Source organism: Chinchilla lanigera, unplaced genomic scaffold (assembly GCF_000276665.1).
Source record: "Chinchilla lanigera isolate Chin_1 unplaced genomic scaffold, ChiLan1.0 scaffold00099, whole genome shotgun sequence".
Taxonomy (NCBI): Eukaryota; Metazoa; Chordata; class Mammalia; order Rodentia; family Chinchillidae; genus Chinchilla; species Chinchilla lanigera.
The window spans coordinates 2,709,457-2,734,444 of record NW_004955500.1 but is presented as its reverse complement, the minus strand read 5'-3'; the positions used below and the strand labels follow the sequence as shown (position 1 = coordinate 2,734,444).

Genomic DNA, 24,988 nt, shown 5'->3' with positions numbered 1-24,988 from the left:
TTTGCCAGAAACAATTGACCACTTGTGAAGCCCTTGGCCTTTGATTTATTCTATAAAAAGTACTCACATGAAGTTAAAAATTGCAGGCTGTCTCTCTGCTACATATAATGTATTCAACAGAGGTTTAATTTCAGAGGTGGTTACAAGATAATCACTGGTTGCTGCTTTGTTCAGATTGTAGAACTTATAACATTGCTTTAATATAAGCACTTCCCGTGAAATAATTTTATTTTGTTACTATTTTACATGATTCCTGAAAAGGAAAGACTCATTTAGTAAATTGTTGTCCACAGAAGTACTCAAATGAGTTTTGAAGGTACGCTTTACATTTGGGAAGTGATATCTTTCTTTATGTAAGGATTTGGTAATGGATGTTAATGACTGCTGCTAAACAAAAGCAGTAATTGCTGTACAAGACCGTTTGTCTTCTGTGTCCAGATGATATCTTGAGAGGCAAATTAAAGTGCCCGCCGATGTGGTGCTATGTGTTCTTGTTGGAATTGAGTTACACAGTGTTGGTGACTTAGTGCCTTCCTATCAATTATTTGCGATATACAAGTACATAGGGCTTCACAATGCCTTCAGATATGGTAGCTGGATTTTTAAAGTTAAAATTTAACACACTTACAAACATATATCCCTACAAAACTGTTAAAGGGTGAGTATTTTGGGATTGTAATGCATCTTGAGATGTCACTCTAATAAACTGCTTAAAAGTCAATATGGTACCCACCTTGTGTCTTTAGCACAGAAGGACCTGGCTTTGGGTACAGGTAATGACTTCTGCTATAGAAAAATCAAGTCCCAGGTCCCTCTGACACATCTAAGTAGAAAACACATAACAGTTCTTGGGTTTTTTTTTTTTTTTTTGGTTTTTCTCCGGGATCGAGAATCGAACTCACGACCTTGCACTTGCCAAGCAGGCGCTGTGCCGCTGAGCTAAATCGCCAGCCCCTACATAACAGTTCTTATAAATTCATGGGAAAAATATTGGAAATACATAAAAATATGTAGAGCTCAGAACAACACAATTGAAGATTTAGAAATTAATCCTGTGTAGAAATTGTGCAGAGAGAGAAGGTATGAAAACAGCCAGGTATAAACAGAACACAGGGGTATGCTAATGCTTAAAGGATAAACAGAGGAAGTAGAGTCGGGTAAAGTCCCTGAGAGAAAACAATACAGGAAGTAAGAGGATAGCACCAAGCATGAGACGTGATTGCAGGTGCAGAAGCAAATGAGCCAAATGTGTTAGTGACATTCACCAAGAAAAGTTTTGAAAAGTTTCTATTGGGTTTATTTGGTAATTGGTGTTATTGGTGACATCGGGCTAAGGAATATTTAACTGAAGTAATAAATTATTCTCTGCTTAAATCTAAAATCATATCAACTTATTCTCTGAAAAGCTAAAAAACAGAAGTTACTTTTTTTCAAGCATGAGTCCATTTTTTTCCCTTCAAGAAAGAGGTCCATATTAAAAATATGGTAGCTACTCGTGGTCTCAGTGGATTTTTCTAAACTTGTGCTATGATCAAGGACTAATAAAAGAGTGTGGTTGGTTGAAATAGGAAACTGTGTTCATCTTGTGGAATTTCATGCTATGCTGTTTTGTGAATTTTTTCCTAGAATTTTTTTCAGGTATAGAGTAATCTTTCAAATACAGTTTATATATCTGAAATTTTCTCTGAAAAAGTTTGCCAGAGCCTTATTTCATGAGATAAACATTTTCCTAAGATCGTCAGATAAGCTAAATTACATCCAGACATTTTAGTCTATCTCATGTTATTCCTGGCACAAAACACACATTAGATTATTATTTTCTCTATAGAAACAGCTTTTGTGAAAGCATTCAGTGAATTGGCAAAATTCAGTAACTTTAGGCATGATGTGGTCAACATAAAGTTATGTAGGTATGGATAATGTTCTTTACAGGTAAAAGCATATAAATTCTCTTTAAAATCAGTGATTGCTTCTTATACACATAAAACAAAACTAAATTTAATTTTTCTTTATAAGTAGAAATGCTACTGTAATTTGTATGAGGAATTTGAGTCTACTGGGTAAACTAAGTTCTAAGCTTTGAAGAATTTAAATTCTTTTCTTACAGTTAAACTATGTTTTGCAGATATGTTACTGTTGTGGCAGAAAAAAAGAAGGAGGGAAATTAGTTCCTGTGGGACATTTATAGAAATAGGGAAGTCAAAGAATGACCTGATTTTTTTTCCCTGATAACATCACTACTGGGAGTATTGATGGGGCCCCAAACAGCTTTACTCAGTATGTGATCTCCATTGCCTTCTGAAATTATATAAGCAACTGAACTCACAAATTAAATAAACATCCCTAGGCACACCCCATACTTTATTACTGCGGACTGCACAACTCTTGGTGGTTGTTGTGTGGTTCTTACTGCTTACTTAGGAACTCGTGGCATCCTACGGCTGGAAGATCGCCAAGTCCTTCCCCTCCCCTGGAGGAAGCACAGTGAGAACTCAACATGGAGGACAGAGGCGCAACTCTGCTTCTCCTCTGCAATGAGTGAATGTTTGCCTGCTCCCTTCATGTGTTGAAATGCTGTCCCCTAAATGATGGCATTGGGAGGTGGGAATTTAGGGAGGTGACTAGGTCACCAGAGGGGAGCCCTCATACTTGGTGTTACTCCCCACAAGGGACCTAGTCACCAGAGGGGAGCCCTCATACTTGGTGTTACTCCCCTTGTGGAAGAGACCCTAGGGCACTAGCTTGGCCTTTCTACCATGTGTGAGGAGGCAAAACGTCCCCCATGAACCAAAAGACAGGACTCCACTGGACACCAGATCTTCTGGTGCCTTGATTTGTAACTCTCGGGAAATAGACCTCTGAGAAATACATTTTTGCTGCTTCTAATGTATTTTTATAGTAGTATTACTGTAACAAATATCTAAATGGGGAAGTGATTTTTGGAATTGGTAAATGTGTAGAGGCTATAAGAGATGGAAGAGGTATTTTTGTTTGTTTGAGAATTTTGTTTGTTTGTTGGGTTTCTGTTTGTTTGCAGTGCTGGCACTGGGAATTGAACCCAGGGATATCACACTGGGTCAAGTCTCTAAGAGGCTGGAAGGGTTTGGAGGCACCTGCATTGCTGCAGATGGGTTAAGGGCAGTTCTGGTGATAGCTGAGAGGAAAAGCAATGAAAAAGAAAGGAAAAGAGCTAAAGAGAAAGCTTCAGTCTTACAGCATACCCTAGTAATCACAAATAGAACGCTTTCAGAAGTACAGATGGTAAAGGTCCATCTAATGAACTCTGACAGAATCAGGACTGTGTTATTGGACAGTGGAAGAAAGCCCCTCCTTTTTACAAGGTAGCAGAGGATCTGGCCAATTCCCATCCTGTTTCAATGAATTGTCCTCATGTTCTAGTGTCTTGTGGTAGAACTTAAGAGAGAATTAGATACTTGCTGAAGAAAAGTCTGGAGGGAGGGCCATCTGGTGCCTCGGTGGCCCGGTTCCTGTCCCACTGTGTGCAGAGGGCAGGGCACGGAGTCTAAGAGTATTCCTGAGGCAAACCCCTCCATGTTGGGGTTTCCACTTACTCAGGATCTATCCATCACCCCTTTCTTTCTGTTTCTCCCTTTCAGAATCCTATGCCTGTCCCACCGCATAGCTTGTTTGACTTCATAGTTCACACCTGGAGGAGAATTCGCCTCAGGACGACTCATGCTTCGGTCACCCTCACATCTGATTTAGCTGGTAGTTAGCTGAGACTCTGGACTTTAGACTTGAGTTGATTCTTGAGTTCAGACTTGAATTAAGACTTTTGGGGTTAATGAGATGGAATAGACTGACCATATCTTGCATGTGAGAAGGATGTGCATTTCGGGAGGTCAAGGGCAGATTGCTGTGGTCTGCATGTTTGTGTGCCCCTTCAATTCAGAAGCTGAGATCCTAACTCTGGGCTGATCACAGTAGGAGACAGAGGTTCCAGAGGACATAAAGGCAGAGCTCTCAGAACTGAGATTAGTTCCTTTCAAAAAGAGGCCCTAGCCCTGGAGAGTTGGCTTGTTCCTCCCATCGTGCCAGAGGAGAGTGAGAAGGTGCCCACTGTGACCCAGATCATGGATTCTCATCAGGAGCTAAGCCTGTGACGTCTCAGTCTTGGAATCTGCAGCCTTAAGGACTGCTAGAGATGTATATTGTGTATCAGTCACGCACTTTATGGTATTTTGCTGGAGCAGCCTGAGCAGGCTAAGACAACCAGCAACTAGAACCAGTGCCTCAGGCAGTGACTGAACCTCAGTGTCTTCATCCTCGGTACCTCCTTTATGGAGCTACTGTTAGGAAAAAATGAAGGTAGGCAGGCTCCACAGTAAGGGTAGGTTTTATTGGGGTTATAATCTGAGAGGGACCATTTGGCACTAGACCAGACCAGTACTGTCTCTTAGGCTAAAGGGGTTTTATAGCAGCTATCTGAGTTGGGTTTCACTGTAACCTTTGAATACCAGCCTGTGTGTGTTTACCTGCTGAGGCTCATCCTCTTAACAAGGGCCTGTAAAGCCTGATCACCTGGTGGGGGTGGCAGTTCCCCGCCCCCCTCATTCTTGACTTTTAACAAGGGCCCATAAATCTTGAGGGCTGAACTCATGGTGACCTGATTAGCATGGTAGTGGTGTCATTCCTGCAGCTGCTGTCAAGAATAAAAGGACAGGAAGCGCTCTGTGAATTTTTACAAATCACACAAAAATGTTCTTGGCCACATATGAAAAAAGAAGCGTGATGTGACTAAAACAGAATTAGCTGAATTTATAATTTATCTAACAGCTTCCCCACACTTCTGTCCAATGAAATATAAACTTAACTCACCAAATCAGCAAATATCTGCATCCTTATCAAGTTTGAACTATAGTGGGCACTGTAGTTGAAAAAATTAACATTACACCATCTTAAATTATTTTTTATTGGGAGGTAATGTTTTTAAGAACATGAATGTCACTTCAAAGCACAATGTAGTACAATAGTTTATGATTGTGTAGTGATTTTGTAGACATTAAGATATTTAATTCTGGAGAGAGTTATCAATTGGGATACAGCCTCATACAACATGATCTGTTTGTCACAGTTTCTGGAAGACTTGAAGTACTTTATGCAACAGAGAAATCTATCTGTATATTTATTTAGAAGCTCTAGACAAGACTATGTTAAAATACTTGTTGCAATTATTGTCTACCTGATAGATCTACTTATAAGACATGGGAAAATATGTGGTTATATAGATGGATATTTATTAGCAGTATTCAGATTATCTTGGTTCCTCTGCAGTGCTCTGTGACTTGTGGCTCTGGCGTCCAGCAAAGAGATGTGTACTGCCGGCTGAGGGGCACCGGTCGGGTGGCTGAAGAGATGTGTGATCCATCCACAAAGCCTTACTTTCAGAGGCAATGTTTGGGTCAGGACTGTGTGAAGTACCAGTGGATGGCGGGAGAGTGGCCGGATGTAAGTACCAACAAGTGAACTTTCAAAGACGCCGCATAGAAGGACGTGCCGCTCATCTTGTCATTGCTTTCCTAGTGTCCAACATCATGTAAGAAGAGAGAGACCCGTCGGATAGTGAAGTGCACTGATGCGCACAACACACAAGTGAATGAGAGTTTCTGTGATCCTGCAACCAGGCCTCGCTCCGTGAAAAAGTGCGGAAACCTGCCCTGCACGTATGTGGTGGTCACAGGCGACTCGGCACAGGTAAGGCCACACGAGGGGAGTGGAAAAATCTTGTTGGGGCCTAAAACCTGAGCCGTTTGAAACTGGGCCTCATACTTGAAAGTGGAAGCGGATAAAGGGCGTACACACCAAGCTAAGGAATGAGATCACTGGCAGTCAGGCGGCGCAAATAGAGTGCAGCACTCATATGACAAGCTGTTGAACTCCACCGGGAGCCGGGTGTCTCCATCCTTACCAGCTGAGAACCCAGCCACAACAACAGTCTCGCCGACTGGCTCTAATAGTCACTCTGTTTTGGAAAACAGGCTTTTTTGAGGCATAATAGATATGCAATCAATTGCACATACTTAACATGTATGGTTTAAGTTCTGACATATGTATACCTTATTTAAATCCAGTACTGTGTTCACAATACAGCACCTTCCATCACCCCAAAAAATTTCCTTGTGCTAATTCATAATCCCTCTGGCCTCCCCTTCTCCCCACAAATAACTCAACTGTCTTACTAGCTTGCATTTTTTAGGGTTTTATAAATGTGAAATCACATAATATGTGCAATTCTTTTCTTATGTAATGAAAGTTCTTCAGGATTAAATGAGGTTTTAGTACATGTCACTGGATTATTCTTTTCTACTGTTGTTTAATATTCCACTGGATGGATGTCTTCAAGTTGACTAATATTTTCTTCTTTGTGTCTGATCTATTTTAAATCCAAACCCAGTCTATTTTTCACCTCTGATGGTATAATCTTTATCTTTAAGCGTTTGATTCCAGCTTCCATTATATCTTCCACGTCTCTACATTATTTTTTAAAATTATGAAATAGTTATTAAAACATTTTCTAAAAGATTTTAAATATCTTTCTATGATGTTTGTAACATTTCTCTATGTGTTTATGTATTTACAATTTAGGGGATTTTCGTATATGTTTATGCAGCCATCACCGTGATCTAATTTCAGGACATTTTTATCACACCCATAAGAAAGTTCATACCCATTAATAGTCATATCTCACTCACTTTCCCCTGGCTCCAAATAACCCTAGCTCTTTCTGTCTGTGTGGATTTTCCTGTTCTGAATAGTTGTATAATATATGTAGCTAGCTTCTTTCATGTATTATATTTTTAAGGTTTATCCATAGTGTAACATGCATGAGTGCCTCATCCTTGTGAGCCTGAACAGTCTTTCATTTTAAGGGTGGGTGATATTTTGTTCATTCTGTAGTGAGCTGATGGACCTTTGCAGATGACTATTACAAGTTCTGAGTTTCTGGTTGAAAATGAATTGAGAAAGATATATTGAATTATTTCTGCATGTACACTTCTGTTCGCTTAATGTGTGTGTCTCTCATTATGGCATCATAGTATAATCTTAGTTGCTGTACTTTCAGAGTAAGTTTTGGAATCAGGACGTATATGTGAATCCACTGTGTTCTTTCTTTCAAGATCGTTGGGCGATTCGGAGTCCCCTACATTTCTGTGTGACTTTTAAAACCACTTTGTCAAATTCTGTGGAAGAACCAGCTGGACTTTTGTTAGAGATTACAGTGAATCTTGGTCAATTTTGAGAACATTGCTATTTTAACAATACAGTCTTCCAATCCATGAACATGGGCTGTCTTTTCTTTCATTTAGGTCTTATTTAATTTCCTTCCAGAATGTTTTATAGTTTCCAATGTACAAGTCTTGCACTTGTTAACTTTATTCTGAAGTATTATACTTTATTATGTTTTTTTCTTGTTTAAATGGAATTGTTCTCTTAATTTCATTTTCTGGTTATCCATTGGTAATACATAGAAATAGAATTGATATTTATGTATAAAACATGCTTATTGGATCTAAATTTGTGTGTGTAATATTTGTAGTTTTCTACAAACAATATTATATCACTTAATAATAGATATGCAGAAATTTCTCAGTTCATGACTGCTAGTATTTGCAAAAGGTTTGGTTCACAAACAGAAGTGTTTGGCAGAATTTTGCTTCTGTTAGCAAACTCCATATAGGGAGACAAAGGCAAATCATGGCCCTCTTCCATGCACAAATATGAATGCAGCTTCCGCAGGATCCTGGAATGAATTAAGTTCATGAACTTCAGTACCACTGTCATTTTACTTCTTCTCTAAATCTGGATAGCTATTACTTCTTTTTCTTGGCTAATTTCCTTAACTAGAGACTCCAGAATAGCATCAAACAGAAGTAGATGAAAACAGATCTCCTAGGCATATCCCTACTCTTCATAAAAAAGGCCTTCTGATTTCACAATTAAATTTGTTAACTATAGATTTTTTTTGTATATTCACTTTACCAGATTGAGGAAATATCTTTCAGTTCTAGTTTGCTGAGTGTTTTAATCATGAAAATGTATTGACTTTTGTGAAATTTTTTTCTGCATCTACTGTGATGGCCATGCAATTATGTCCATTGCTGTATTAGTGTAACATTGATTGCTCTCCATGTGTTGAAACAACTTTGTATTCTTGGGATAAATCTACTTGAGCATGATGCATAATTCTTTTTTACGTGTGGCTGAAATTTTGTTAGTGTTTTATTGAGGATTTTTGTGTGTACATGGTAAGTGATATTAGTCTGTAGTTTTCCTGTGATATCTTGTCAGATTTTGGGAAATATCAGCTTGATAGGATGAATTTGGAAGTGTTCCTTTTCTTCTGTCTTTTGTGGGAATTTTGGGGGATTGGTGCTAATTCTTTAAATACACCAGACCCTTATTTGTCTGAAGTCTTTTAAATCACAAATTCAGCTGCTCTACTTGTGACAAGTCTGCTCAGATTGTCCCTCCTTCACAAAATTGTTGGTGTCCCCATTTTTTGTGGTTTGTTTAGTGTTTTTTTTTGAGCTGAAGTTTATGTTTTCTGTGATATGTAGTCACTAACATTTCTGCTAATCTAATTTAGTTGTCAGATCATTAGACAGTGATTTCCTTAAATACCAGAGTTACTAATAATCTAAGGCTAATAAATGTGCTTTACATCATATATGTATAAAATCTTCAACACAGCCAGGCAGTTGACAACTCTTTCTTAACTTAAAGTCCCTGCTGTTGAGATCCTACAAGTCAGTTTAAGATGAAGGAACAGGTCCTCCTCAGGTATTTCCTAGGCAAGTGGACAATGTTGAACATGTGTGTAACTCTATGTATATCTATGGGTTTTGGCATTCCCATTGATATATTGGAGATTTTCAAAGTTCCTTTAGATATCTAATTCACTGCTTTTCTTTTTAAGCTTTTTGGGCAGTCTGTTTTTGTCCCATTAGCCACCACATCTGAAAATCACAAAGTTAAACAATAGCTTCAATTATGTTGAAGGAACATCTTCAAAGCTTTTAGCACTGAGAAAACCAAGTCAAATAAACACAACCTTGCAAGCATTGCCTTCCATACAACTCCTGAACAGTAGTGACAGTTCTTTGGGAGTGGCTTTGAAGGAAGTCCAAGCCTGACCTTCCCAGGTCAGTGGATGTCACACTGCTGGTTTTCACTCTTGACTGCAGGACTATGAATTGTTAAGGCTTTTAAAGAGCTGTCCAGGAGATATTGAAAATATAGCAATTTAAAATACACAGGGCTCATCCTTCTTACCGCAATTCAGTTGTGTTTTTTGAATAAATGCCTTCTGGTACTCAAAATCTTTGACTAACTTCCAGAATTCTTAAAAGTTGATATGATAAATTCTGCCAGTTTCCTCATTGCTGTATGGAGAAGAAAGTACTTAGATATCCTGACTCTGCTTGGTGCCATCTCTCCAGCATGTTTTGATTCATGAGTTTTTCTCTTTGTTATGGGTCTGATTTTTCTGTTTTGTTGCATACAACTTAAGTTTTTTATTTTATGTCTAACATTATAAATTTTCCCTTATTGATTACTGGATATACTTTATTCCTATGCATATATTTGAGCTTTATTATGGGATGCAGTTGTTTGCCTGGAAGCCGTTGGATACTCTTTTACTTTGCTCATAAGATTTGTTAGGCTAGCGCAGTGTGTTGGTTAATCTAGGGTTGATTATCCCCCTCTACTGTGGTGAGGCCTTTTTAAGCACTCTCTCTATTTCCCCCTATGATAATGTTTCAGTTTGGTTGGGGGGTGCGGGCACTACACTTGGCCCTGTGTGACTGCCAGGTAGAACACAGTAGCTTCTGAGCCTTGTGTTTGGTTGATTCTCTGGCTTTGGTGGATGTTCTAACACGTATGTGTGCTCTGGTCATAGCTCTGCTGTCTCCTTTCTTTGAACCACGACCTTCAAAGCAATAGGCTGGAACAATTATTGGGTCACCTTTTTGGTTCCCATCTCCCAGGCACCTCTATACTTCATTATTGCATGTTGACTCCCTTAAAAGTCATTGTTTAATATGCTTTACCCAGGTGTTTGCTTGCTGCAGGTTAGAAGGTAAATCTGTTCCTTTGCACTTTATTTTTTGCCAGAAGTACAAGTTTATTTGCCTATTTTCAGCCTGGGACTTTCGTCCTATATCTACTTATGTATTTAAGCAAATGGCATTAGACTATACTCCATATATTAAGAGATATGATAACTTATACATAGTTACTAATAAGCTAAGGCTAATAAATGTGCTTTATATCAGGTAAGAACCCCCAATAAGCTTCATTTCTCCAAAACTATGCTTACTGGGAAATCGTTTCTTTGATTAAGATATTTTTAGTGATGTGATGGTCAAAAAGATGAAAGCAGAAAACAAAACAAAATGAAAAAACCACAGACTCCACAGATGGAAGACCTCACCTAAATCTGGGTCCTTCTATTTATTGGTACAAGGCTGGGGAAGTTGCCTAATGTCATCTAACTATTGTTTACTCATTTCCAAATGAGATTAATTAAATAAGTTTACTGTGGAGATGGCACAGCAATATGTACATTAAACAGTTGACCAAAAATAGACCTTGTTAAGTTTCTGGCCCTTTTCTTATCTCATTGTACTTATGTATGTTTCAGTGTGCAGGTAATTGTGGATTTAGTTATAGACAAAGGGTTACATACTGCATTGGGATCTGGTCTACTAAGAAGCATAAGCTTCATCGACTTCAGCCTGTAGTCTATCAAGAATGCCCTGTGCTACCTCCCTTCCAGGCTTACAAATGCAATATTAAAAGCTGTTTGCATGTGGCCACCTGGAGAGTTAGCAAATGGAGCAAGGTCAGTATATAATTATGAATTTAAAACCTTGTGAATAAGACTTGCCAGGAGGGAAGTGATTGGTAATCTGCGTGTCTAGCTGGATCCTAGGGGTTGTTTCACATCGTATCTAAAAACTAACTTATCAGCTACTTGAATACATACTTCATCTCCCTTCTATGCTTGTTATAGCTTCCTTATATGCTTAGGACTTAGCTCTGCTCCTTACAAAGCCATGAATAGTGGCTTGTACTTTATAGGTACTTAAAAATTGGTTAAATGAAGAAGTAAATAAATCTCAAGCATAGGAGTGATGAATGTTTTTCTGAACTATATTCTCCTCTGATTTTAATTGCTGAAAGAATAAGTATCACTTTGCAAACTTAGCATATCTAAAAAGAGAAAAACCATTAGTAGTCTTAATAACCATCATTAATTAATGCTTATTAAGTATTTACAATGTATTATTGATATGACTACAAAAATACATGAAGAGAAGCTAGTAACTAAGACAGAATAGAATTAAGCTTGTGCCTAAGTGATGTTTTCCTTCTGTCCAGTCTCCTGTGTATGTTTGCATCTTGAGCCATTCTAGTCATGACTGATCCTCAGTTTTGACCCTGAAAGAGGCTAGATTGAGACGAGAAAGTGTGAATTTGCCAGACTTATTACCTGTTAAACGTTTTGACTGCAAATTTTGCTCTGTTCACAGTGCTCAGTGACTTGCGGAGCTGGGACAACAGAGAGGAGAGTAGAATGCCTGGAGGACAACGGTTGGCCCAGTGACTTGTGTCTAAAGCATTTAAAACCTGATGCTCAAAAAAAATGTTATGTCAGTGATTGTAAGTAAAAGAATTCAGAGTCTCTCTAGTCTCTCAGCGTTCCAGTGAAGTTTCAGTTAAAATATGAAAAAATATGCACAGCAGTCAACTACTGTGCAATGTGAAACATTAGATCTGCAGAGTATATGTCTTGGTTTTTTTTGTTGTTGTTGAGACAAAATATTTGACAATCAAAATTAAGGAAGGAAAGGTTTACTTAGCTCACAGTCTGTGGAGGTTTTAATGTATATTTGGCTGGCTCTAAGGCAGGGTGGCACATGGCAGAGGGCAACCATTTACGGCAGTGGAAGACAGCAAATCAACAAAAGCAAAAGGGAGGAGTCACAGAGTAAGTCTCTTTCCCTCCCTTGTATTGTAAGTAGACTACCTCCACTCAGGTGGTGTGTAGCACTCACATTATCTCCGTGCCCTCCTCTTGCCCAGGCTCAGGATGAATATAAAGTAAGCACCCTGGCTCTCTATTGACTCACATAGTTAACCTTTTAAACTTTTAAAATTGACACAATGAACAACATCTCAGAAGGGTAAGGGCAAGTCTTTTTTATCCCAAGATGTAGAACTACTGAGTCATTTAGCCAAACCTCTAGACTCCCCAAGTTGACACAGTGTACCAACCATAACATTATAGCAATGTTTATGAGTAAGTTCATGCTGTGTTTGTGATTTCCTCAGCACTAATAAAGAGTGTTAACTTGTCTTTGAAGGTAAATCCTTTACCACCTGCAAAGATATCCAAGTTAAAAACAATATTACCAAGGATGGTGATTATTACCTTAACATCAAGGGGAGAATAATAAAGGTATTATGAAAACAGTTCCTAGTTGCGTTTAACATTGGCAGTTGTCTTTGGTAAAAATTTTCCTGATGTTTGCACTTTTTGTTTAGATCCACTGTGTGGGCATGCACTCGGAGAACCCCAAGGAATACTTATCACTGGCCAAAGGTGAAGAAGACAACTTTTCTGAAGTATATGGATTTAGGTATTAGCTGTGTTTTGTCCTGTGTATTTTTAGAACTCTTCAAATTAAGTAGCTTAGATGCCTGTCAACAGGTACATGGATAAAGACAATGTGGTACATGTAGAAGTGGAGTATTATTCAGCCATATGGGATTAAATCTTGTCATTTACAGGAAAATGTATGGAACTAGAATCCATTATGTTAAGTGAAGTGACCCAGATTCAGAAAGTTAAATTCCACATATCTTCTCTTATATGAGAAACCTAATGAAATCATGAGTTAAAGGAGAAGTGACAGGAAACGAGGTGACTTTTAGAGATGGAGAAGGGGCTCAAATGGAGGGGAAAGAAAGGGACAGGAGGGTCGTGGGGTAGAAAAAGAAAAATTGCTTTAGTGAGTAACTGAGTTGGGCTTGAACTTGCAGTCCTCCTGCTTCAGCCTCCCAGAGTGCTGGGGTTACCAGCATGCACCACCATGCCCAGCTTGCTACTTTTTTACTTGCCTGGTTGACACTATGATATGGAAGAGTAAGAGTGATCCTTTACTTTCTCACTTCTGAAGTTTACCATTCATGCACATTAAAGCCTAATGGCTATAGCTAATACTAAAAATATTCCAATGTTGTTACAGACTACAAAATCCATATGAATGTCCTTTTAATGGAAGTAGGAGGAAAGACTGCAAATGTAAAAATGACTACGGGGCAGCTGGCTACACTGTTTTCAGCAAAATAAGAATTGATCTCACTTCCATGCAAGTTAGAAGTAAGTGTGAAATCTCTATTTTTAAAACAAAAAAACCCCTGCACTTTCTATTGAAAATCTAGCAATATAGTGGTATATACATTGCCAGGGTTATTATTTTATTATTATATAATCCACATTCAGTAGCTCATTTATAGTTAATTCAGCTGCCATTCATTTTATCAAATAAAGCTTCCCTACTACCAGTCATTGGGTTGGGCCTGAATATACAACATCAAATACACATATGTTTAACTCCTTTCTCTTTCCTTCTTCAAACTTATATGGTAAAGAAACAAGTCTTGATGAAATTAAACTTTTCACCAGTTACACACCTATGCTATGAAACTGAGTGTGGCAAGCCATGCACAGACCATCTGAGCAGTCTCATTTTCTTTTTATTTATTATCTTTTGTGAGATGGGGTCTTACTATATTGCCCAGGCTGGTGTTGAAATCTTGGGCTCCAGTGGTCCTCCTGCCTTGGATTATAGCACTACAGGTGAACATCACTATGGGTAACTCTGATTGGTATCATACTAAAGGCACAATTACAAGTGCTACGAGGACCCTTGTTGCTACCAAGAAGCAATCCTGTTGCATTTCTCCAGTGCAGTCCCACTTCCACTTCCCTGCATGCCAATCAACTTCTCTACTTTTCATTTTCTGAAATCTTAACATCTCCACTCCTTTCACTGCTGATGATCTTATTCCCATGTCACTGAGAAAATAAGAACAATTGGAAGAGAATTTGCACAAGTTCCAACCACCACATCTGCCCACCCACTGGACTTTTTACCTATGTGCCTTGGCACCTCTTTTATTTGCTGTAGTTGAGTTATTCATATTCTCATCTAAAGCAAACTCCCCTGCTTGTACCTTTGGTTCATTCCTTGTATCTACTCAAGAACACTATTTCAACAAATTTTGATCTCTCCTGCATCATTAATTCTTCTTTGCTAAGTCATGTATATGCTGCACAGAAAAATCTGCTCTTACCTCTTCTATTATAACTATGAACAAAGTTTTTCAACTCTCTTCCCTTCCAGCAACTGTCTAATTTCTCTGTGTTTCTTCATAGCAGAATTCCTTAAAGGAGTTATTATTTCCACTCTCCAATTTCTCTTCCCCCACCCTGTACTGAAATCACTCAAGTTGGTTTCTTCATATTACTCCCAGGAAACAGACTTTATCAAAGTTGTAAGTGACCTCCACATCTCAAAATCCAATAATAAACGCTTGTCTTTCATCTTACATGATAAAGTAGCAATAGCTGACTTCCTGGTCACCACATCGCCAAGGTTGTGTGCCTTTCTTGGCTACTCTTTCTCTTCTCCTTCTTACTTTTTCTCAATTTGGGTAACTATTCTTTATCTTCCCTAGCATTGAATGTTCGGTGCAGGATGTGGTGGTGCATTCCTGTAGGCATACCTATAGCAATATCTTTCATTTCTCCCTTTCTTCTACAAACATATAAAGTCCATCACCAAATTATGAGATGAATTTTTATCATGCATACTACAATGGGCTGAATTGTGCTTCCCCAAAAGTTATATATTGAATCCTTAACATCTAATATGATGGTATTTGGAGAAGGGAATTTGGGATATATTTAGATTTAAATGAAATCATGAAGATGGAACGTGAAAAGGGGGTGAGTGCCCTTTAGAAAGAGGAAGAGATACCAGAGCTTCCTCTCTGTCATGTAAATATAAGCAGTATGGCGGCCATTTGGAAGTCAGTCAGTAAAACAACCCTCACCAGAACCTAACCATGCTGCCTCTTTGATCTCAGACTTCCAGCCTTCAAGACTGTGAGAAATAGATGTCTGGGGGTTAAGCTGCCCAGTCTGTGGAATTTTGTTATGACATCCTGAAGTGTTTAAAATATATGGCAAATCTCATACTAGCTCACTGACTAACACTTGGTCCAAGTCCACCTCACAGCTGTGATTCTGGCAGAGTACCACTCCACCCGCCCTGCTTCTGACCCCACATCTCTTCTCAACAGATAAGCCAGAGTGACCTCATCAGTTATATGGTGTGCCGTGTCTTGTACATTATTCCATTTAATCTTTTAATTCTGAACTCTGTTCAAAACTTTATGGACATTTCTCATCTAACTCAATGAAATCAAGAATTATTTCATTGATCAACAAAATTCCACAAGATCTCCCCAGTGCCTTCTTCCCACTCTCCTTGCATACTGTGCTCCACACACACTCGGTCTTTGCTGTTCCTTAAACAGCAGGCCTTTGCCCTTACTATTCCACCATCCTGCAACACTCACCCAAATTTCTCCATGTGGTTTACTCATTCATCTTTGAGGGCCACTGCTGAAATTTACCTTCTTAGTAAGTTCGACCCCTTTCTTCAAAATCCACTTCTCTGCTGTACTTTTTTTAATCATAGCGGCGATCACCCCTAACACACTCCAAAATCTTCTTCATTACTTCTCACTCTCTGGTAGGGTTTCGTTTCCATTCGCCTCTTTTCCATCACTGTTGTGTTCTCAATATCTAAGAATGCCCAACATAAAACAAGTGGGAAGTCACCATTTCTTGAATTAGAAGTCTTCACTTTCCTCAAGGAGCTTCTAGGGACAGCTATTCTAAATAATTTTGAAGATAAATTCAAATTAACCAAGGTGGGAAAAAGTAGTTTCAGGGAGAAGGAAAAGCATGAACAGAGTCACGGGAGGGAGAAGCATCTTTGTGATATCAGACCATAAAAGTTATCCAGTTTGTCTACCCATAATTTGAGTAGAGCCTGAGGGACAGTAGCTTATGAGAGAAGTTCCCTTGGAGCAGGCTTTGAAGAGAAATGTATACCAGCTACAGAGATCCCCATTGTGATATCTATGAAAAAAAAACATAGAAATCAAATGTAATTCAGGAATAAAGTGATGGGCTCAACACTCTCCCTGCTGTCATCAAATTATGATGGGGTAATGGGTCAACCAAGAGAGCTATTTGAAAAATATTAAAGAGGTAAGTAGAGGATTTTCTTTCAGGAGGAATGTGGGAAACAATGACATGGACTCTTTAGAAAGATTTCCAGAATAACCAAGTGGATGGTTGCATATAGTTCAATGGGACAGGAAACAAAGCAGGGGAAATAAATTTGGAGAAGCAGTTTATTCCTTTAGCTTGCATGTGTTAAGTTAGACACTGGAGGGTCATCCAACAGTGATGCCTTCCGGGAGTGTGATATTTGCACTGGAGCTCAGCAAAGTTCGGGGGGTCTTCATTATATAACTGGTTTGTGAAACTGATGCTGTTGGCCGATCATTATGCTTTTGGAGGAGGTAGATCACCCTTTGAAAGTTGTGTCCCTGCTCTGCCCTAGCCTAATATGTAAGTACAGTGCACCTGAACTGCAGTATTTGTCAATTTCTATGTCATGAATGTTGTCGCTATGGCCAATTATAAGCCACCAATGCTACTTCATCATACACGAATTTGGGAAGAGATGCACAAAATCAGCTTTCACTGCGTGGTACTCTTTTGTTCTGGCTTGTCATGGATGTCTCCTAGTTTTGCTACCTGTCCATGGAATAAGGTAGATATTTGCAGAAGTGATACCTTTGGAGATTGCCCCAGAGGACCGGGGTCATTGTGGGGAATGATGTGATCTTTCATGTTCTCAAAAAGTAAAATGATTTGAAACAACAACTCCGTGGAAAGGAGAACCGTTGTCTGGATAATTTGGTTAGGATATTATTTAAGTGGTTCAAGCATGGGTAAATGATTGGAAGAGCTAAGTTTAAGGATTCTTTCCAGCCTGTTTTTGAAACAATGATTCTAGTTTTGATAGTTTATGTAGATTCTCAACTGTTACTACCAATCAGGAAATTTTGATTTTCCAAACTTTCTCCATTTTTGGGGGGAGCAAAATCAAAAACAAGATGAAAAGAATAAAAAGGATAAATATTGTAATAACATAAGTCAAAGAAAGTAGCACATGTTTTGCTTGCTGTTTTTGGATTGTCCAGGTCAATCGTCATATATGCAACGTACAAGTACTCATATATCGCTTTGGGATAATTTATCTTACTTTTAAATCATTTTTTCTTCAGTAATTTTGCTCCCAACCCTACTTCTTTTATTTTAGGTATTTGCTATGTCATAAAGCATTTATTTAGTTTTAAGGCTTCTGTTTCAATTACAGATGCACCTATTATTTTTGAAGGCAATTTATGAGATGAACATTTTTATATTAAAGAAAATGTATTCATTGAAACACTGTTTTATCTTGTGGACTCTAATTATTAAAATTTTCTTTTCTTAAACTTTTGAACTAATTATACAAATATACTTAAGACAATAACATGAAAACTACATAGTTGATAATAATGGTTGCATTGTTGTCTCAATGCTATAAAATATTATTTTTTATTTTCCAGCTACAGATCTTCTCTTTTCCCAGACATTAGCTGGAAAAGCAATTCCATTTGCCACAGCTGGAGATTGCTATAGTGCTGCCAGATGCCCACAGGTATTTCATATTTATTTGATTATTTTTCCTTCTCCTTGAAAAAAATGGTAATATTTATCTTCATTTACTTTCTTGACCACGTTATTGCAAAAAATGTAAGAATATATGCATGTAACTTCCTAAATACATATACATATGTATCTTCCTATCTGTACTTTATTTCAGTGATTATAGATAAACAGTGGAGAACTGGGTTTATTTGAAAGATATTAACAAGAAGTTTAGAGTTTTCAGATCTTATTTCTCCTCTGTAATATATTTTTAATCTTTTCACTTAGTCAGTGGAAGTGAATGGGTGTTCACTACATGGTAAAGGAACAGATCGGGAACATGGGACTTTCTCACACTGCTACAAGCTGCAGTTACCTTGGTTGTCTGGGTCTGTGACATCCTGATGTAGTTTAGATACGTGTAACCTAAAGGTCCACGGGGAAAGGCTTTGTCCCCAGGGTGGACTACTGGAGGTGCTGCAAACCCTTAGCAGGCAGGACCAATCTAGTGAGAAGTCCTTAAGGGATGGTGGGGGGCACCCTGCAGAGGGAGTGTGGGACTCAGCTCTTGCCGCTTTCTCGCTCGTGGTTTGAGCGTTGGCCAGGACACATTTTTCCTCTATGCTGCCTACACCAGAGCCTGAACATGTGGGACTCCCTAATCTTGGACTTGAACCTCCAAAACTGTGGTCCAAGATATTCCTTTTCCCTTTAAAAATTTAATTCACTCAAATATTTCATTGTAGTAGCATGAAACTGGCTAATACACATTCCAAAAATTATATTCTAGTGTCTATGACGTGTACAGACAGTACTTTTCCATGTTTGTGTTCTTGTTTTCATTCCTTATCTCCTGAATCCCCCCTACATAACCCTGTTGTCCTCTACAGGACTCCTGAGGTAGAGTGTGGTTCTTAGGAGAAGTTTACTCTCTCACTTTTAAGGAGGTATTTTATATAGTCTACACAAACACTATGTTTAAGATAAGGTAGAGAATTGTAAGTCACGTGACTACATCTTGTTGGGCAGATTCATGGCTGACGGGATCAAATCTACTACCTGAGGTGATAATTAATATACTGATTTTATTTTGAAGAGAAATACCTGTTGGTTTACCTCGGCCCTCTCCTCTTGGAATTTCTCACTCACGGTTTTACCATATGACACAAAACTTGTATTTACGTTATGATTAGAAGACATTTTCGAGGATGGGGGTTTAGCTCAGCGGCACAGCACTTGCCTGGCATGTGCGAGGTCGTGAGTTCCATTCCCGGTACCGGAAAAAAAACGAAAAGCAAAAAAAAGGAAGACATTTTCTATATTAGAGAAAACGTGAGAGGATCAAGAGTCATTAAAACTACAGGCTGAATGAATAAGAAAGATTTAACTGGAATAAATGTGCAAATTTTAACTTAGTTTGGAAACTCTGGGAGAACCTGGCAACGTTGTGTGAAAGCCTCCCCCCTTGGGTGTTGTATTTCAACACCACAACTTCCATGGACTCTGAGGACAGAAGGATTTCTTAATGGCCAGATGAAACCATAAAGTACCAAAACACTATACAATTATTAAGCCCTGAAATTTATTTATAACTGACCCTGGAATATCATACTCACTTTTACATTTCTGCCTGTAAAACATAGATTTTAATCTAGCTAGGAGTAGGAAGAGAGCATTAAGGATTAAAAAAGGAGAATTTAAAGAAGACAAAGAAAGTATTCTAAAAAAGAATGAAAGGTTATAAATATCTTTAAATATTTAAAAAACCACCATGAAAGAAGAGTGAGGCCATGTGTGCTACTCCAGGAAAAAAACAGGGCAGAAGATCCTTGCTCAGTGTCAAGAATTATCCAGCAAAGAGAATTCCAAATCCGGAGCCCAAACAAATGATCAATTTTTGTCTATATTTTTATGGATTGATCGTGTATCCTGTGAACTTACTGAATTTAGTTCTTAGTTGTAATAGTTTTTATTAGATTCCTGGGTATTTTCTGAACGTATTAAGGATGTCATCTGGAATTAAAAATAGTTTTACTTCTTTTTTGATCTTGGTGTCTCTTCTTCCTTTGTCTTGCCTCATTGTCTCACATTTACTATGTTTGCTGGTGCAGTGTTGGATGTCCTTATGTTCTGATTTGAAATAAAAAACATTTGGTCTTCCTTATTAAGTATAGTAAGTATGGCTGTTCTGGTGATGTCCTTGAAAGTGTCCTTCTATTTCTAGTTTAAGTGTTGTTTTTAATGAAGAGGTGTTGGATTTTCCTTAGATGCTTCTTCCGTATTAGTTAAGATGTTCCTGTGGTTCTTGTCCATTATTGGATTAGGTTATAATATTTTTCCTTGATTGACTTTTGTGTGTTGAACTTTTATTTCTATTATAAACCTCACTCAATTATGGTGTGTCATTCTTACTGCATGTGCTTCTAGATTTAGTTTGCTAATTTATCGTCTATATACATAACAGGTATTGTTCTATCATTTTCTTCTATTGTGATGCCTTCTTGTATTAGGGAAATACCTCATAGAATGTGTTGGGAAGTTCTTCCTTTTCTACTTTTTAGGAAGAGTTTGTGAGGACTTTATTCTTTAAGGGTTAGTAGAATTCATGAGTAAAATCATGTGATCTTGTGGTTTTCTTTCTGAAATTTGATTTAATTACTATTTCAATTTCTATTCATTATCCAGTTCTATTCAGATTTTCTAATTCTCCCCTCTCCTCTCTCCTTCTCCCCCTAAACCTTCTCTGCCTCCCCTCAAAGTGTTACCAGGTTGGTTCTTTGAAAAAAATTGGGATCTGTTCACTTTGCTCTACTGTTTCAATTCTTTATTTCATGTATTTTCATGCTTCTCATTATCATTTCTTTCCTTCTGTTGCCGTAAGGTAATTGGCTGTTCTTTTTCAAGTACCTTAAGGTGGAAGTTAGATTTTGAATTTGAATTTTTTTCTTTTTTAATATATGCATATATAGCAATACATTTCAATTTAAGCCCTTGTTCTGCTGCATCTCAGAAGTTTTGTGTTTATTTTCATTCATGCAAAAGTATTTTTTACTGACATTTGTGATGTCTTTTTTGAATCATCTGTTACTTAAGAGTCTGGTGTTTAATTTCCAAATATTTGTGAATTTCCTAAATTTCCTTCTGTTTTCCATTTCTACTTTCATTCCATTGTAGTTGGAAAACACACTCTGTATCATTGCGGTCTTTTTAAATTTATTGAGGCTTGCTTTATGGTGTAGCATATGGTTTAGCTTCAAGAGGGTCTGTGTGTGCTTGGGAAGAATGTGTGCTCTGTCGCTGAGGGACATGTGCTTCATGTCCGGCAGGCCTTCTTGGTTGGCTATGCTCACCTCTACTCTGTCCTTGTGGACCTTCTGTTTTACTCTGTCCACTAAACCCTAACTGTTCTTGTTGAATTGTTCATTTGATCTTGTTTTGTGTACTTTGTTTTGTGTCATTGATTTTGGAGTTTTATTGTGCATGATTATTTGTTTATGATTATTATAACTTCCTAATAAATTGACCCCATTATCATTGTAAACTATGCCTCTTTGTCAATAGTAATATATATTTTTAAGTTGACTCTACCTGCTTTTGAACTCTGTCTTCTATGGTCATTCCCGCTGTCTTAGAGTTTCTGTTAACCTTCTGTATATTACCTTGTTTTTTTCAATACGAAGGACTGACTTCAGGGCCTTTGCACTGAGCTACAATCATTTTTCTTTTCTTTTCTTTCTTTTTGAGACAAGGTCCGTTTCTAGGTTGCCTGTTAGGCTTGAAATTGCCATCTTCCTACCTGGAACACCTCACTCAGCATCCTTACTTTCAGCTTATATCTCTGGGGCTTAAAAGTATCATTTATTTTGCTGGTTTTCTGCCTTTTGATTGGTTTATTTAATGTTATCGATATGTCTGGTGTTATATGCATTATTTTTGTTTTTTACAATCTCACCTGTCTTCTTCCTTCAAAGCAGTGAGGAGGAGCCATGAAATTAAATTTTCTTTGTCTTAATTTATTTCATTATTTTAAAAATTGCTTTCTTTATTATTGTAAGGCTTATAGTATTTCTCTTTTGAGAATCTATTTCAGGCTTATGCTAGTGAATGCTTCTATATTTGAAGTGACACACAGAAACAGTACTTGCGTATATAAGTACCCTCAATATCAGTGGGAGATTGGTTCCAGGACTCTTCGTGGAAATCAGAATTTGTGGGTGCTCAACACCTTTATATAAAATGATGTGGTATTTGCTCATAACTTGTGCATTTCACATCATACACTTTAAATAACCTCTAGATTGCTTATAATACTTAACACAATGTAAATACTGTGTAAGTAGTTGTTTTACTATATTGTTTAGAAATAATAACAAGGAAAAAGTCTGTACATTTTCTATATAAGCAGTGTTTTTTCAAATATTTTTGATCCATGGTTGGTTGAACCCATGAATGCGTAATCCATGGATACAAGAACCAACAACATGGCCTGTTTCCTCTTCCTTTTACTGTATTGTATTTGTCATATATTTATAAGTACAGTAGACTATATATTGTTATATCATATATTACAATATATTTTATGTTATATTGGTGTATGGATATTATATTACCTTACATAATTTTGTCTTTTAGGGAATATGCATGAAAAGGGACCTAGTACATTTTCAAAGAGTTTGTTACATGAACCTTCTTTTGTAGTATTTCTGGCCTCTTTATTTCTTCCTAGAGATGTATCATCTGGTGTCATTTCCTTACTCCAATACAGCTTTGCTTTCACCCACCTCATTTGTGCCGCTGTTTTCAAATATATTACATTTCTACATATTTCAGGTCAGTAGCACACACATATTGGTTTCTGTAATTGATTTTAAATCAGTTAAGAGGGGAAAGGTGAAGGAATGCAATTATGGTATAATTTATAATTACCTATAACTATCATTGCTCTTACCAGCTTTATGTGGTTGTTTCATGCTGATTTGTATTAATGTTTGGTATCATTTGGTCTCAGGCTGAAGAACTTGCTTTAGTATGTCGTGTTGGAATGAGGGTGTAGCTTAGCTGGAGCATGCTTGCCTTGTCTGCGTGAGACCCTGGATTCAATTCCCTAGCACCACAAAAAAAAGATAAATGGACCCCCAAATAAAGAGCATGTTTTGTGAAGCAAATCTGCTTGTAAGAAATCCTCTCAGTTTATCTGCTGATATATTTAGCCATCATTTTTGAAAGATAATGCTTGTTATAAAATTCTTGATTTACATTTTTTATTTTTCAGCACTTTAAATATGTCATTCCCATTGGCCCTTGCATTCTAGATAAATAGTAGATGTCATCTTTTTATCTTATTGGGATTTTCATGTGTGTGATCAGCTCTCCCTTAGTGATTTAAGATTTTCTTTCTTTTTTTTGGTACCTGGAATTGAACTCAGGACCTTTTGCTTGCCAGGCAGGCGCTGTGCCACTGAGCTAAATCCCTGGCCCAGGATTTTCTTTTTGCCCTTGTCTTTTACTGTAACATACATAATGTGGATCACTTTATGTCTACTCAATTAGGAGTCTATTGATGTTTAGATGATAAATTTTAACAGCTGCAGATACTGAATTTCTGGTCCTCTTCCATACTTCTTGTTATCGTTTCCTTTTTGTGTAATCGTTTAGTTTCTGGATGGCCTGATTTAGTGAATTCCATTTCCCCCGTAGGGTGCTGCCCTTGCCTCTCAGCGAGTACAACCTTGGGCCTACACCATCAACCTGATCTTTCCCCCTAAGTCTCAGCTTTTCAATTCTCTTTCTCTGACTCACTGAGCTGATTCGCAGCTCTTGGCCTCCACTGTTTGCTAGAGAATTCTTTCATTCTTTCAACATCTTGGGGGCATCAATTACTTCTCAGTCTGCTCCAAGTAGACTGAGACCTGTAGGTCAGACTTTGAGGTCAGCAAAGACTATGCAAGGGGCCTTCTTAACTCCTTCCTCCTTTGTGTTGACTTCCATCTTTTCTCTGTCATTTTCCTACTTGTTTCATTGAGCTACCACCCTTTTTTTTAACAGCACATCCCTGAATTCTTGTTTTGAGTAGCACCTTTTTCATTGAAGTTCCCTATATTTTATTCATTCTCACGTCAACCGCTTTAAGAACAACTAGTTTGATTTTACAACTTGGTCCTGTGTGGCTCCACATAGGAACAATCTATACACCAATACTGTGGATGTGGCGGCAGAGATAATGGCCTTCCTCAGGAGTCTGCTCTTATCTATGAACAGGGTGCTGGTCGGGCAGCAGCCCTTATTCCTCCTGACTTACCCTCTCACCACTGATAAACCTCTTGTATCAGTGCTTTTTAGGTGGAAATGATCTGTGCCGAGGATTCCGTGTCTACATTCCCGGGGTAGATCTTTGGCTCTGTGCATAGGGCCTGGGTAGAAGAGGGAGCTTCCCACTCAGCCACTCTTACCTGTGTTGAACTTCTGTTACACATACCTGAATAGCGTCAGAAATGCCAGTGGTCTGGTGCTATGTGGCTCCTTTTCTGAGTTAATGGTAGTTTTCAAATGGCAATTATTCATTCTCCAATGAACAACCCATCTCAGGACTGGTCAGTTTTGTTCACAACCCATCGAGCTTTTAAGCTATGACTTCTACCATATAATTGACGTGCTTGGAAAAAGTAAATTGACAACATAATCTAGACAGGTGACAATTTGCTAACACCAGGCCTTACAAATCCCTCACTTTGGAAAAGTCACCAAGTTCCAGAAATCTTCTCTTTGTCATTTCATATTGAATAGAGTAAGGTCTGGTCAAGGAGACATAAACAAAATTTATGCAGATTGATATAGATATACAATCGTTTAACTGTCAAGTAGAATAAAAAATCCCCTTATTAGTGAACCCTCCCCATAGGAAATATCTTAACAGAAAGCCAATTATTATAAATAAAATATTTCTTTTTTATTTTTTATTTTAAAGAGAGTAGTATATAAGACACAAACAAACAAAAAAATAGAACAGTAGCAGCATACCAGTATCATGAACATAAACAAATCAAAGCAAGAACATTCAAGGTGATACAGGGTCTCAAGACAAATTAATATAAATCAACAGTGGTTGTTACATTG

At 37.9% G+C, this 24,988-nt stretch overlaps 1 protein-coding gene across 1 annotated transcript in view; it reads left to right on the top strand.

Moving 5' to 3' along the window:
• Adamts20 (ADAM metallopeptidase with thrombospondin type 1 motif, 20) overlaps positions 1-24,988 on the top strand; it is a gene marked incomplete at its 5' end in the record, with an annotated part of 162,387 nt that overhangs the window by 116,223 nt on the left and 21,176 nt on the right. The window contains 8 exon segments of the mRNA XM_005406579.2: positions 5,296-5,469; positions 5,545-5,715; positions 10,667-10,867; positions 11,559-11,688; positions 12,393-12,487; positions 12,574-12,668; positions 13,278-13,411; positions 17,794-17,885. Of these exon segments, the coding sequence (XP_005406636.1) occupies positions 5,296-5,469; positions 5,545-5,715; positions 10,667-10,867; positions 11,559-11,688; positions 12,393-12,487; positions 12,574-12,668; positions 13,278-13,411; positions 17,794-17,885 (1,092 nt within the window).